This window comes from Enoplosus armatus, chromosome 20, assembly GCF_043641665.1.
Source record: "Enoplosus armatus isolate fEnoArm2 chromosome 20, fEnoArm2.hap1, whole genome shotgun sequence".
Classification (NCBI taxonomy): Eukaryota; Metazoa; Chordata; class Actinopteri; order Centrarchiformes; family Enoplosidae; genus Enoplosus; species Enoplosus armatus.
This window is the reverse complement of record NC_092199.1, coordinates 6,275,784-6,291,469: the sequence shown is the minus strand read 5'-3', so window position 1 is coordinate 6,291,469 and position 15,686 is coordinate 6,275,784. Positions and strand designations below refer to the sequence as shown.

Sequence of the window (15,686 nt, the reverse complement as noted above, 5' to 3'; positions counted from 1 at the left end):
CCTCTACCTCTTTCTCTCGTCTCTTCCATTTTGCGTCACCCATCTCAATGAGTTCTTCCATCTCCCTTCTTTTATTCCTTCTTCTTTCAAATTCCCCCTATGCATCTTTCCCTTTTTCTCTACCCTGCATCTTTTCCACCCTGCTCCCTCTATCAGGTGCTGTATAATGTAGGCTCCCCTGATGTGATCCCAGCCTCCATCCGCCATTTTGATTCAGTACAGCTGTCCATGATAATGTACTGTTCACTCAATCACTCTTTCTCTCTCTCGCCCTCCTTCCTCATCTCTCTTCCTGTCTCTCTCTCTCTCTCTCTCTCTCTCTCTCTCTCTCTCTCTCTCTCTCCGTGAAACACACATGCACAAAGACACATATTTGCTGTAGCCCCTGTAACACAGGGTTGCCATGGAAATGACAAATTAGTGTGTGAAATGCCGAGGAGGAGACCCATGAGAAGAGACAAAGCCATATGAGACACACACACACACACACTCGCCATATGCACAAAAACACACACAAAGAAATCCAAGTGATGTGTGTTTGATCGTCGAAGGGGCGATACAGTTGCAGCTGGTCCCAGTAGCAGCAACCATCAGATCAGTTATTCACTCTCTCTCCTGCCTCCCCACTGACTGCTTTATTCATTAGAGTAGTCGTTTAATGATAGCCTTCAAAGTCTAATGCCAATCACCCTCCATCTTTACATTTTTGCCTATTCCCACTCCACCTAAAGCCTCCATAGTTATTAATTACTTTCTTATTTCCCATACTAGTTCCTTGCATGTTTTCCTGGTTATTTCTTACACACTTTCCTGCGTCCCTCCTCTCCGTTTTTCCTTTTCCTTCCCTTTCTGTTTTTCAAGGGAGAGCTGAGAAATAGGAAAACATGTTCAGTCAGATAGGGCAGCAACTAAAGATTATTATCAGTATCACTTAAACTGTTGATAATTGTTTCAATTGGTCGATTAATGGTGTAGTCTTTGAAATGTCAGAAAATAATTTAGAAATGAAAGAAAATCTAAATTTTCTGTTGATTTGCCTATTAATTAATCGACTAATCAATACAGTACTACAGTTAGACCTTACATGCAACCACACCACCAGCAATCAAATAGCAGTGGTCACAGTTAAAGAAATATGAAGTCAAACAATCAAATGAAAACAAGAAATAATAGAAAAATTTACAAAACTGGTAAAAAAAAAAAAAATCTGATTATAAATCTCCAAAGCAAAGAAAATATTTTAGAGGTTGTTTTAGAGATTTCCCATTCCTTCATTTAATCAGAGGGTCTCATTGACATGCAGTAAAGATCGTTTTCAAGAGAGACCTGAGAGCAATAAAAAACATTTACAGTCAGACTTTACACACAACCAGCCCATAAGAAAGAAACCATTAGTTAAACAATGAATAGAAAAAAGAGTCATATAAAACATAAGACGATAGTGCTTAAAAATCTGAAAGGAAATTAGATATTTTAGGTTGAGAGATTTCTTTTCCTCTGCCTTCCTTTTCTTTTCCCTTTGCTTTCATTTGCGTTTTTATTTTCCTCTGTGTTCCTTCGTCCTCCTGCTCGCTGGCTTTGATCGACAGTGCTCTCCACAGGATCAAGTGTGACATGTGGTGTGTATGTCAGTGTCTGTCTCACTGTTTACTCTGAGCTAATACTGACTCACTCCATTAATCTGAGCTACAACAGATCCACTCCAACCTGCCCACTTGAGAGCGTGCATGATTCTGCTTGTGTGTGTGTGTGTGTGTGTGTGTGTGTCTGTACACTGAATACATGCATGCACGACACATGTTCTTCATTGTGTTTGTGTCATCCAATATGCATTTTCCTGCCTGATTTGTGTGTGTGTATACGCCTGTTGTTGTTGCGGGCCAGAGCCTCCAGATCGATGCAGAGATGCTTTATGTGCTCCTGTCTGGTCTAATGACATGTCTGTAAATTAGCAACAGAAGAGTGGAGCACCACACTGAAACTTAATGGCACCTCTGTAAATTACTGCTTGAATGCTGCTGGACGGCTGCGTGTGTTCTCATTGTGAACAACTTGCCCCCCCCCACACACTCTGCCACCTCATCTACATTCGTCTACGTGTCTGCTTGTGTGTGTGTCAGTGCGTTTGTGTGATTGTGTTAGCATTTGTGGCTGTTCTTTCTGTGTATGTGTGTGTGCCTCCCTCCTCCTCCTCGCTCTCGCTCCTCTCAGTAAAGACTAGCCCGAGGCCCTGAGTTGGTAATAGCTTTTCTGACAGCAATACACCAATATTTACAGAGACCAGCACCCACCCACACCCCTGCACATTTCATGCACACATAAAAAGCATATACTTGTCTGCGCACATATACACATTCACATGCTTGAACGCAAAGTTGCTTTTCTTATTGAGGCATGCTCTCACACACACACTTAATTAACATGCTGGGAGGGAAGGAATTACACACTAGGGGGAACTCACACGCATTCTGGCAAACAACTTGTTTCTCACTTATATATTGGCATTCACACTTCAGGTTTTTTCATGCAACAGAAGCAAAGAAAGACAATTTGCCACAATTGCTCTTGAATTGTGATATATTCTCACTTTTTCCTTCTCATTATTCTCTCTGTGTTATATTCACTCAAGTGCGGCCGATTCCATTTCAGCACTCTTCCCTCTGCTTCTCACTACCTTAATAAGCTATTACACTTCAGTCTATTCATTACATGGCAATCTCTCCCCCCCTCCCCTCCTCTCCAGCGGTTCCTCACCAAGTGTCTGTCTTGCTCCAGCCTGACCTAGTGTATGTTAAATTCCCCTCTGTTCTCCTCATTATCGTGAACTACAAGTTGGTGGTTATGCCAGAGGCTCCGCAGAGCAGAGAAAAAGAGGCCAACAAGATGTGCAGAGAGGAATGGTGGCTCGAAGCTTGAAGGGAGGTGTGAGAGATATAGGGGTGGTGGTGAGGAGAACGCTAGAGTGGATGCGGAGGAAGGGTGATGCTTTGGGGGGATGGGTGTGAAGGAGACAGATAATGTCACCCCTGCTTGTGTATGCCAGTATGATATTATGATCAGTTTTTTGCACGCAGATGTGTGTGTGTGTGTGTGTGTGTAGGTGTGCATATTTGTTCCTCTGCTGGCTTGCGTATATGGTTGTGCACTTCTGTATGAGTAGGTGTGAGAGAGTAGATAAGAGAGTGTGAGCTTAAGGATGATGGATTGCAAAACCTTGGTCTAGTGTCCTTGGGGGTCACTAAGGGTGTGCAAGGTAAGTCGTCATTGGCTGTCTGCTCGTTATTCTGAATTCTAATAGGTCAATCCTGCCTGCTTTGGCTGCCATGATGCTTACAGCCTGCTGTTTTCCATCTTTACCGTCAGTTTTTGCCATCCTTCTCAAAACCTTTCTAACCTCTGCTGCTACTGCACATATATACGCAGACACACATATTCTGGCATTTGATGAACATCACGAAACGAGCCATGTTGTCAAACAAGACCACATCACTTCAGACTGCCAGCACAGCTGTTCTCTCAAAAGAGAGGATGGCAGGTTTCATAACGAGTTTGGAATGCTACAGACTCACGACTGTCTCTCTCACATCCACACTGTTTAATCTCCAACCCACATGAGTGATCAAAGCTTGTTTACACACCACTCCATGGTACGATTAGAGGTATGGAAGGAAATGTTTCTTCCAAGTGCTGGCATCAGTGAGGCTTTGCTTGACAGTAACAACATTTTCAGCATCTTAAACAATATGTTTTGTACTGCACATCCAAATCAAATTTAACCAGGCCCTGCAGAGCTTTGTTTTACTCGGCTGGCTCTGATGAACACCCACCATTTTATAATTTTTGAGCATATTGTGAAGAGCAGTGTGGGAAGAAGCAACATAGCTTGGATATTGTACTAATCATCATGATAATGTTCAACAAGAGTGTAATGGCTCCAAACTTCTTTGCTCTTCCTCCTTTTTCCTTCTTCCACTTCTGCCTTTCTATCTCAGCTCGCGAGGAGTATGTTGCCACCTTCAAGGGCTCTGAGTATTTCTGCTATGACCTGTCGCCCAACCCCATCCAGTCTAGCAGCGACGAAATCACGCTCTCCTTCAAGACGCTGCAGCGCAATGGCCTGATGCTGCACACCGGCAAGTCAGCCGACTACGTCAACCTGGCACTGAAGAACGGTGCCGTGTCACTTGTCATCAACCTCGGCTCTGGGGCCTTCGAGGCCTTGGTGGAGCCCGTCAACGGCAAGTTCAACGACAACGCCTGGCACGATGTCAAGGTCACCCGCAACCTGAGACAGGTAACCAGACAACGGGAGATGGAAGTGTGAGCGACCGAGCAAACGGGAAAGGAGATATGAAATTAGTTAATTGATATTGATAAGCCTTGAAGAAGAAAGATTTGAAGGGTCATATACAGGGACAAAAAGATGGCTAGTGGTTGATAAACAAGGGGAACGAGCATGCTTGGGCCAGTTAGTTATGAAATAGTTAGCATTCAACAGAAAATTAAGTGACAACAGTTTTGATCATTTTGATTAATCCTTTAAATCATTTATCAAGCAAAAATGCCAAACATTTGCTTGTTTCAGCTTTTCAAATGTGAGAATTTACAGAATTCTTTAGCTTTATATCATTGTAGAATACATTTTGAAGACGTCACCTTTGGCTCCGGCAAAGTGTAATAGGCATTTTTTACTATTTTCTAGACTAAATTATGATTTTTTTTTAGAGATAATTGACGGATTAATCAAAATGTTTGTTAGTGGCAACGTTAATTTTAATTCCCTGTTAAATAGTTCCAGTGTGTATTTGACTTTGGTGAACCACAGTGTCTGCTGCAGATGTTTCAGGGGCAGTGGGCAGCAGAAAAGATTATAGTCCGCAGCAAGAAACTAATCAATGTAGAAGCTACAGTCAGTGGTCTGTTGTCCAACTGCAGTGATGCTGTGGTAGGAAGAAAATACCTGAGGTTTTGGTCTTAGTTTACAGTGGGTTAACCACCAGACCAGCACTGCTCTCAGCTCTAGGTGAGTGCTTTTTCAATTGTGTGTGTGTGTGCGTGTGAGTTAGTGTGTGAGTGAGTGAGTGAGTGAGTTAGTGAGTGAGTGAGTGAATGAGAGAGAGCGAACTTGAGAACACTGAGGGTCACTCGCACTCAGGTGCTTGTAACCCACCTGTGCCCTCCCTCTACCGTTTGCCTGTTTGTACTACTAACTTGACTACTAACTTTACTAACCTGCTAGTGAAACTAACCACCATCCATGGAATGATTCATTCTACTAACCTAACCTGTGCCCTTCTCCTAGCGAAACCACTCCAACCAACCTACTAACCTCACCAGAGGCCTTCTAGCTTTCCTTTTTTTGTTCCCGAAGTTGTTCTGTTCACAGTTTTTTGCTTTCCTTTCTCCCCCTCTCCTACAAAGCACTCAGGCATTGGACACGCTATGGTAAACAAACTCCATTGTTCGGTAGATATCATTCTAATTGTTTCTTAGTTTGGGTTTGCCCCGTGTCTATTTCCTTTTGAACCATAGACAACAAAACTAAACCAATAAAAGGATAAATCCGGTTGGTAATCTTTTACGGTTAAAAAGCCCCCGTCCCCCCTCCTTGCCAACCACTTTTTTTCTTTAAATCCTTTCCCCCCTTTCTCTACCGTTTTTTTTTCACCCCATCACTCTGTGACTGACATGTAGGCGTGTACTGATTGGCTCATCCCTCACCTGCACGCAAATGGCGAGCCCCCCCTTCCTGCATGGCGTGACTCAGAAACCCTTCCCCTCTCTGATTGGTCCATAAAATGGATAGAGAGGTCCCTCCTTCCCCTCTTTTTTTGTTTTCTTTTTCTTCTTTTGATTTTTCGTCCTCCACTCTGCCACTGCATGTTCACCATGGTGCCTCTGATTCATCCTGTCGTTTTTTTTTATCTACTGTGTCCTCTTTGCCAGTGGTTGCATGCAGAGAGAGGAACAGGCTGCATGTTTATATATTTATGTGCGTGTGTATGTGTGGAATGAGCCGTAACCCATCTAACACCTGTGCGTGTGTGTGTACATCAATATGTGTGTGTTCGTCCATGTGTCATCTCATTCAGACTCGCTGATCTAACAAAAACCCCCCAGACCACATACTAACTAACTAACACCATCATCACAACTCACCCTAACAACACAATAACATAACATCATCACAACTACTAACAGCATTGAAATCATTAACCCTAACCTCAGTAATCCAACACAGCTTTGCCTGACACAAGTAGCACTACTGTGGCTGCCAGCAGTGCAACAACTAACAAATACTAACAAGTAAATAGTACTAACACCTGCTGTATAGCACGAAGAAGCCTGCAGAGACTTTACTAACACCTGCCTGGCTGGGCAAGTTTGCCCAGCAATGATAAGCACCATCAGTGAGAGGGAACTTGCTGTAGTGGGAAAGTAAAGAGTTCACAACCTTTATGGGTAGTCGAACATGGTCTTTAATGTACTGTAGAATTTCAGGGTGATAACACACCACTAACTGTGACTGACATGTGACAGGGTTGGCAACCAGTGCAGGCTAAAAGCCCCCATAGAGGCTATTATACAGCAGAATGGGCTGGTTAAATTATTATTAACACCAGCAACAGGGTCACTTTAGGTGGAGCATTAAGGAAAGTTGTTGTTAGTATAGTAGGAAGTAAAACAAATTTGCATTTGCATAGTATAAAGCAGCAGGAGAATGTTTAATGTAAAGGTTGAACTAGGGTACATAGAAGACGAGCCTAGTCTTTTAATGCAGCACTGCACAAATCTTGTTGGTTTAGTCTGTTTTGTAAAGTCAATGACAGACTAACAGACTGGCTCTGAAGTGAGAGTGTGGAGTCACAATCCACCAGTGGTGGTCTCGAAGCTTTTGGTATCAGTAAATCTATATTAATCACACACAGGATCTAGTCGTCATTCTGTACAATAGACTTACTGCTGTTGGCAGGCAGAAGCAGACAGATCACATAGTCTGATTGCAGTTAGAGTGTACAAGTGGTAGATGGGGCTACAGAGTGTATTACTAACTGAAGACAGAGTGAGTGAGTGGCGTTTAGGAGTGTACAGCAACATATTTCTAACGTCAGTAATACCAGCAAAGGAAAGAAGCAGCACTACCCAATTACACCACACTGATCCAATCACACCAAATCAAAGTCCCAACAGCACAACTAGCCAATTCCCCAAACCAATCAGGCCTTCTCCCCACCAGAATGCATACACATTGGTTACCAGAGTACCGGGGGCTAATTTGGCTGGTCAGCGCCTAGCTAGCGCTTAGCGCTGCATTTGGTGTGAGTATATAGCGTGTCCTTTCCCTGTGCTTTGTTGTGTAGGTGACCATCTCTGTGGACGGCATCCTGACCACCACGGGCTACACCCAGGAGGACTACACCATGCTGGGCTCTGACGACTTCTTCTATGTGGGAGGAAGCCCCAGCACAGCTGACCTGCCCGGTTCTCCAGTCAGCAATAACTTCATGGGCTGTCTCAAAGAGGTGGGATGCATGCATGATTTACTTGTGTGTGTATATCTGCACAAAGAAAACATTTATGCTTGGCAGTATGTGTTGAAAAAAATATATTAATAGGCTTATTTTTCCGGTATCGACATATATTGCAATATGGAAAGTGTTTGCAAATTCACGTATAAAATACTCATACTGCTTTATATCAGATAAAACTCTGCACACGTGTAAGACAACATCTTAACATAACTAATATTGTTAGTTTTTAGCTACAATTTGCTCAGAATTATTATTATTATTTATTATTTATAATCTCCACGTTTCTTTACAATATGTTTGCACTGAAAGACCATGAATGAATGAATTTGATTATTTCCTAGTTCATACACTCTTGCTGCACAGATTTATATTCACTCTCAAGTTTTAAGAAACACTGATCTTTTTCTCTCTGTTTTCTTTCTCTCGTCCTCCCTTCCCTTTCTATCACGCATCACGCAAACATTTTAGCGCACGCACACACCGAAATGCTTCCATTTGGCAGACTCACACAAACAGTCCCAGACACACACACCCTCCCCAGCATCAGAGAGAATCAGTGATGAGTGTCGTTGAGGGAGTAGATACAGCACTAAGCACTAACATGCTAATTAGCTACGCCACAGAGATGCTCCATCCATCCGCTGTGCTTGAAATGGGCCACAACACTGCAACAACAAAAACTCACATGACACACTGATGAAAACACACTAATGCACTAGTATATACACATAAGCGATCAACAATAAATAAATAATCTTAGCATGTATTCACAGATGTGTGCATGCGCATACCTGAGCAGGAATGCACCCACTAAAGCATGCACAGCCAAAAATAGTCGAACACAAATAAACATACATATGCATACACAGCACCTGACACAACAAAACTCCCAAGTACATCCTCGCACCCAGTCTCACTTTCATTCACACAGACTCACACAGAGGCATAAACAAACAACCAAACAAACCGACAGATGATGTGCCAAACAGAGAGCTATCTGTATCAGTGGTGAATGCGCTCTGTGTTGCTTCATTAAGACTGATGGTGTTTAAACGAGGCTGCCGCTGTCAAAGTGAACCCTCCACTGGCACATTTACATATTTAATACGATGATATGATAATCCGTGCGAGCAAATTAAGATGTATGCAGTGAATCACGCGCATGAATGATCACGGCTGTAACAATTTTGTGCATTTGAAGCGGCGCAGCCACATTCCTGCACACACACATGCTAACACCATTTTGCATATATTCAAGAATCACCCTCATTGCCCTACACACAGACACAAAAACACATGACATATAAAATTTTAAAAACACAGGTGAAAAGCTAATGCAGACGAGAAATTTTGCGATGTTGCCAAGTTGCTCACGGGTCATAGAAGGAGGTCTGGATTAATAAAGCAGAGCTTGTGTGTGCTGGTCTCTCTCGACATCAAAATGCTCAGCACAAGCATGCTCTTTACACTCATGCTGCTCAGTCAGAGAGCGTACTGTGTCAGGGAATGGAACGAGAGAAACAGAAAAGGGTAGAAGAGTGAAAGAGTAAAGGCGATCATGCAAGTGGCAGGGACAAATGGGAGTTATCAAAATATGAGGCTGTAGCGGCTCGCTCGTCGAAAGGGTGTCACTTTCATATAAAAATACCAAAACACTTGAATAAAACAAAAGTTTCCTGCGTTGAAAGATTAATGGATGTCTGGTCATATTTAAAGTGTTTTGTCCCCACCTTTATCTCTTCACTGTTTTCTTCTTTTCTTTACTTCTGAAAAGGTTAATCAAAGCGTGTCTTATTCTGTTTGCTTTATTTTTTTGCTTATTGTTGTGAGACATTAAGGTTAAATAAGGAAAAATCACACTAGTCCCATTCTGTGCCAGAAGTATTTGAAAGGAATCCAAGAAAAGGGTACATCTATTGACCAAACAAAGGCTTCTTTTCATTTAATCCAAATGTAAATTAATGTTTCATTCTTTTCCCTTCAACCCCCGCCCCTGAAGGTGGTTTACAAGAACAATGATGTACGATTGGAGCTGTCTAGACTGGCCAAACAGGGAGACCCAAAGATGAAGGTATGCACTTCTGCATGTACAACTTGAGCCAGACAACACATTATCCTCTTATATACAGAACACAGACATCATTTTGTACCACAACCTTCTGTCAGGCCCTGCAAGGCTTATACTGTAGGAATTATAAGTAAATGGGATTATATTTTTGAGAGGTAGCCTCAAGCTTTTGTCTTTTAGTCAGTTCAAAGCTGGGAGCAACTGGCTTTATTTCAGTCCCAGACTACAAAGGAACCATTTTGGTCTTGATATTCACTCAGTTTAACAACCCATTTTTTTAATGCTTAAACCCCCTAAACATTTATTTTTCTTCTACCTCCCCCAGGTAAGTGGGGTGGTGTCCTTTAAGTGCGAGAGTGTGGCCACGCTGGACCCCGTGACCTTTGACACCCCAGAGTCTTTTGTGGCACTGAGTAAGTGGACAGCGAAGAAGGCGGGATCGATCTCGTTCGACTTCAGGACCACTGAGCCAAACGGGTTGATGCTTTTCAGCCACGGAAAACCCCGACAGCTGCAACGCAAGGACCCACGCACGCCTCCTACAGTCAAGGTGACAAATATAACACATATTTTAAAGGAAAACTTAAAAGAAACAAGACTAACGGTCTATAGCCATGCTAGCAGCTCTGTGAGACTGTACTTAAACACAGCAGTGCAGAGCAACTAGAAAGCAATCTAGAAATCCCTATTTCCCACAAGTCTGAGATCTATGTACTTTCCAAAAATGTATAGGTTTACTAATTTCCACTAAAACTGAACGGCATTACACAAAGAACCTGATTATAAATTGGTAGACTGGAGCCCAATCACCTTTATTGTAACTGGCAGCTATAATTTGCATTTTTATTGCTAGCCATCAATGTCCTTGCTTTTTACAGAATACTGATGATGTGTCTGTTCGACCTACAGGTGGATTTTTTTGCCATTGAGATGCTGGATGGGCACCTGTACCTGCTGTTGGACATGGGCTCAGGAACCACCAAGACCAAGGCTATCGACAGAAAGGTCAATGACGGAGAATGGTATCATGTGGACTTCCAGAGGGACGGACGCTCAGGTACACTCACTGCTCTCTCAACTCTGATGCAAACCCTGACCACAGAGGTTGACAAGTAGGAAGAGGTGGATAATGTGTTGGAAATCAATAGCAGTAGACGGAGATCTTCCAATGCAAGAGACTTTTGTTTATTAGATAACAAAAGCTGAGTTGGTCTGCAGAGCAACTGAATACATATAGAAAGTCAGGTCCTTTCATACAGTTTCCTTCCAAGTAAACATAGTGAACAACTTCTTGAGTCGCTCTTCCATGATGTTGTAACCCCATGTTTCATTTTCCACTCAGTGTTGTATTGTGGGGCGGTTGCTATGGCTTGGCAATTTGTCCCAAGTCATAACAGGATGCTCATGTTTTGGGCTTAAGGTCAGGGTGAGTGTTTTACACAATATCTTGGAAATAACAAGTTTTACACAATATCTTGGAAATAACAAGTCTTACACAATATCAGCGTTCAAAGTTCAGTGATTATGCAAGAAGGCGAGATAGCACTTCAACATTTTATAGTAAGCACAAGCCTAGCAAGGACATTTGGCTGCCATCTGCCTGCTGTCTGTATTTAATTCAAACTGAGGTTATTGAAACTGATTTTAAGGGTGCTGAATAGACAATTTTTAACACAATCAATATACTGTAGCACTGTCAAATCTATTATACTGTGAGGGTACAATTACCACAAAACTGGGACTATAATTCAATCAATTGGTTGCCTCTTTATCATGCTACTGGTAGTGCTGTTAACGTTTTAAGTTATGGCCACATTTGCCATTAAACCCATGCTTCCTGTGGATAGATATATAAAACATACTTAAACAGTCCCTTTTGTTGTCTTTCACAAATGTTACATCCTTTTTTTATATTTATTTTACCACACGACCGCGCAACATGACCCAAATGACAGAAATCATATATCTATTACCAGGATTTTTAATGGTTTTAGTCTGATGCCAATTAGGTTATAGTTTGCATGTCAGTGTTAATTACAGTCTTGAAATACACAGCAGAGGCTGCCAGTCTTCTCAGTGGGAGGTTTGTTTGTTTAGTGTAACTGTACCAACCTCTAAAAATGAATGTATTAATGATTTATTGGTGACATTTTTTAACACACATGGACTTGAAGGCTCTAACCGATGATCTGTGTAGTTTTGAATTTCCATTGCTTCTGATTATAGCATTGATGAGTGATGGATGTGATGATGGTGATGATGATGATGATGATGAGAAGGAGGAGGAGGAGGAGTACAAAGAGGGGAAAGGATGACGATGATGGTAGTCATAATGGTGGCGGTGATGAGAGTGTTGATTGTGATGAGGATGTTCACATTGAAGGTCATAACGATTACTGAAGTTGTTTTGATGTCTCACGGTGAATCCAGGAACCATCTCGGTGAACAGTGTAAGAACAGCGTACACGGCTCCGGGAGACAGTGAGATCCTGGACCTGGATGACACTTTGTACCTCGGAGGACTACCTGAGGATCGTGCTGGACTCATCTTCCCTACAGAGGTTTGTATGTTTACAGTATGACTACTAATTTTGATATTAGAGCTGCAACAATCAGTCGATAAATTGATCAGCAGAAAATTAATTGTCAACTGTTTTGATAATTGATCATTTTAAAGCAAAAGTGTCAAACATTTGATGGTTCTAGCTTCTCAAATGGTAGAATTTCCTTGTCTTACATTATAGTAAGTTGAGACCTTGAGGTCTAGAAATGTGTGACGGGCATTTCTTCTTATTTTTGTTATTTGATTGACTTTTGTTTTATGAACGGATTTTACAAGCTGTCTAGTGATTGATTGAAGAGGTAATATTAAAAATGAATTTGATCCTGTGACGTAAGCAACGAGCGTAAGGAATAAATAAACAAAACATGAAGGTATTAGAAAATGTCTAGTTGGCAGTTCTAGCTTTTAACTGTGCTTTGAACAAGCTACTTAAAACATGATTCAATTTTGACTTTAGTTTACCACCAAACACTGATCCTTCCAATGAGACTACTTAACACTGGTGGCCTCTTTCTCAGGTGTGGACGGCTCTGTTGAACTACGGTTACGTGGGCTGCATCAGAGACCTGTTTGTGGACGGGCAGAGCAAAGACATCCGGAGGCTGGCCGAGGCCCAGAGGGCGGTGGGGGTGAAGCCCTCGTGTTCCAGAGAGCCGCCCAAACAGTGCCTGTCCAACCCCTGCCAGCACAACGGCATCTGCAGGGAGGGCTGGAATCGCTATGTTTGCGACTGCTCTGGGACAGGATACCTGGGACGCTCCTGTGAGAGAGGTGAGAATGACGTGGTGGGAGGTGGGAGAGGACGAGAAAACACTTCAACGGGACTTTTGGCAGCCTGTATAGTAATTGACATGAATGCTAAAGTCACATTTTCACAATAGAGATGAGTAAGCTGGCTAATTACAGTCACTAAACAGCAACTTTTTGTGAAAAATTAATAATATGTCATGATGCAAAATACAGTCATAATGACAGCTTTGTCATTTGCGTTTTGGCTTGAGAACACTGAGTAATGCCAAAGGGATGAGTGACAGAAGACAGATGGTACGGGGTGGAGAGTCTGAAGTTTTAAAGTCAGAAATAACTCAAATGCTGAAAATATATTATGATCATCAGTTAGAATGGGCAATAAAATTTTTATTCATTATACCTTTAAGTTATGTTTTTTTTCCCTTAGAAGGCCCATCCTAACAGATTACATTAGTTTGAAAGTACTTACACTGAAAAGGTACCCTTATAAAGATTTATAGCAGATAAAAATGTGGCTAAACTATTCGAATAAAAAGACTTGCAAATTGAGTTTAGGTGAGTTTATCCTCCATTACGTCCCTGGTGATGGAGAATAGGAAGGTGAAAATGAAAAGAGGATGTAGAAAGTAGGTAGAGAGAGGTGGAGATAGAAAATAAGGGCAAGGAGAAAACAATGAAAAATAAATAGTGCAGCTTTTCTATCTGTATCTTTTTTTATTCATAAACACAAATTTTCTGTGTGAAAGTGGGAGTAGTAAGATGGAGGCAGGGAAAGGAGAGGATCAAACGAGTGAAAGAGGCAAGGTGGAGGGAAGCAGAGCTGCAGACAGGACTTTTGGGCCGTTATGGATATAGAGAATGGGAATCGATGGGAGAGGAAATGTGCAGAAAGCAGGGAGCAGGAGCTGTGACAGAGGAGGGTGGAACCACCGGGCTGGAACCGCCATATGACAGCAGGTGAGGAGATGAGGAGGAATGGGAGAAGGGAGTAGAAAATCTGACACAGAGAGAGAGAGAGTTATGAGAAAAGGTATGAATTCAGGCCGAGGGAGAAATGGAAAGTAGGGAAGATTGGCAGAGGGACTGATACAGGCCTGTTGAAAGAAGCGAGATGGAGTCAGACAAGGAAAAGAGAAGAAATGTTGTTTGTGCCACAACTGCTGACGCGTCTCAAGTGATGATTGTACTATCATCTAAAAGGAGATATAGACGCACACATACACACACACACACACACACTTTGTGAAAGTTGTTGATATGAAAATGTTTTATTTCGGAGGACAAACATCCGCAGCGTATGTTTATCATAGCAATGCACCCTCTCACTTTCCCTCAGCTCTGTCTTCCTATCCTCTATATCTTTCTTCATCCCTCTCTGTGTGCATTGAGGGGTCACTAACTGGTGGTTCAGTGGATTAAAGGAAGCACAGATGGAGAAGCAGATGGAGAGAGTGATTGGCCATGTTTACGCCTTCTACCTGCGGTTTCTCCCTCCCTTTTTTTTTCTTCCCTCATTCTCTCACTCCCTCCTTTGTTCCCCCTCTCTCTTCTTTAATGAACAAAGATGGTCGCCACGCTCTGGCTCCAGGATGAATTTTTATTTTGTAGAGAGACACGCACATATTTCTAGCGACACATTTCCACATCTCTTAGCACATTTTCAGTTCATTCCTTCTGCTCGCTTGCTGCTGTTCACACTGGTAGGTTAAATCATTTTCTTGCTGTCCTGCTTTCACGATGGAAACCCATTCCTGCGAGGAAAAGAAAACCAAATTCTGTAATCTTTCAGCCTAATTTTTCATACTACTAACAAAGAATATTCAAATCTCTAACTCTTAATAAGGATTTTGAGGATTGACTATGTGTCAGAATTATGAGAAAGAAAGTCCAAATTACGAGTCAATAATAATGAGAACTCAGTCCAAATGGTGAGCTAATAAATCAAAGTAATTGAATAAGAAGTCAAAAATGTGTTTTTAAGTCAAAATTATGGGATACTAAATGAAAATATGAGAAACCACGTCAAGATTACAGGATGAACTGTGAAACGAAGTGACGTTTTGACTCTTTAAGTCAAAATTAGTAGATACTAAGTCAATATTATGACCAATCATAATTATGATATAGTAACACTTCAACTGCCTAATTCACAGCATCAACTGTCCTGAAAAGCAGCAATTTTATCATGTCTCGTGATATTCTATATTTTTCTTGTTGTCAGCAAATCCCATGAAAAGACCAAAACCAACAATAGATTTATCCTACTAACAAGTATTGTCTGTGTAGCCAAAGGTTGATATGAACAGTAGTCTATTTTGAATCAGTCCCACATACACCATCCTGCTGCCATAAATACTCATTAGTGTGCTAGTCCAACAAATGCACTAGTCACTCCTGTTTGAGTCACATTTGCTAAAAAAACAACAGTGCCCAGCTGTTTTAGGACATTACTGAGACCTTTTTAGAAATGAAACTATATATTTGTGACCCATTTTCAAAGATTTATGTCTTGTGTAGGAAGCAGTGGGCTCGGGGCCTCAGACAGGCTAGGAAAGTTGGACTGAGATGTTGTTGGTTTCAGTTTTTTCATGGGATCAGCAACAAATATATAGAATATCGCAGTCAGACACTGGCAGGGCAGAGTAGTAACGTCGCTTGGAAAGCGATATCTGGAAAATGATCACATTATTTTTATTTTACTTTTTTGAGCACTGGCCCAATCGGGCAACTAGCTGATTGCATATTTTGGCCCGACGTGTGTGGTACATCTGGT

General features: G+C 41.9%; 1 protein-coding gene across 5 annotated transcripts in view; it reads left to right on the top strand.

Annotated features, from left to right (window-relative positions):
• nrxn1a (neurexin 1a) overlaps window positions 1-15,686 on the top strand; it is a 51,537-nt gene that overhangs the window by 14,936 nt on the left and 20,915 nt on the right. For 4 of the 5 annotated variants that reach the window (XM_070927327.1, XM_070927324.1, XM_070927326.1 and 1 more), the window contains 8 exons: window positions 3,993-4,294; window positions 5,422-5,445; window positions 7,362-7,523; window positions 9,532-9,603; window positions 9,926-10,150; window positions 10,510-10,657; window positions 12,031-12,161; window positions 12,682-12,934. In XM_070927327.1, the coding sequence (XP_070783428.1) occupies window positions 3,993-4,294; window positions 5,422-5,445; window positions 7,362-7,523; window positions 9,532-9,603; window positions 9,926-10,150; window positions 10,510-10,657; window positions 12,031-12,161; window positions 12,682-12,934 (1,317 nt within the window). Of the gene's footprint in view, window positions 1-3,992; window positions 4,295-5,421; window positions 5,467-7,361; window positions 7,524-9,531; window positions 9,604-9,925; window positions 10,151-10,509; window positions 10,658-12,030; window positions 12,162-12,681; window positions 12,935-15,686 lie in introns of all 5 variants that reach the window. The other variant, XM_070927325.1, reaches the window with a different exon arrangement.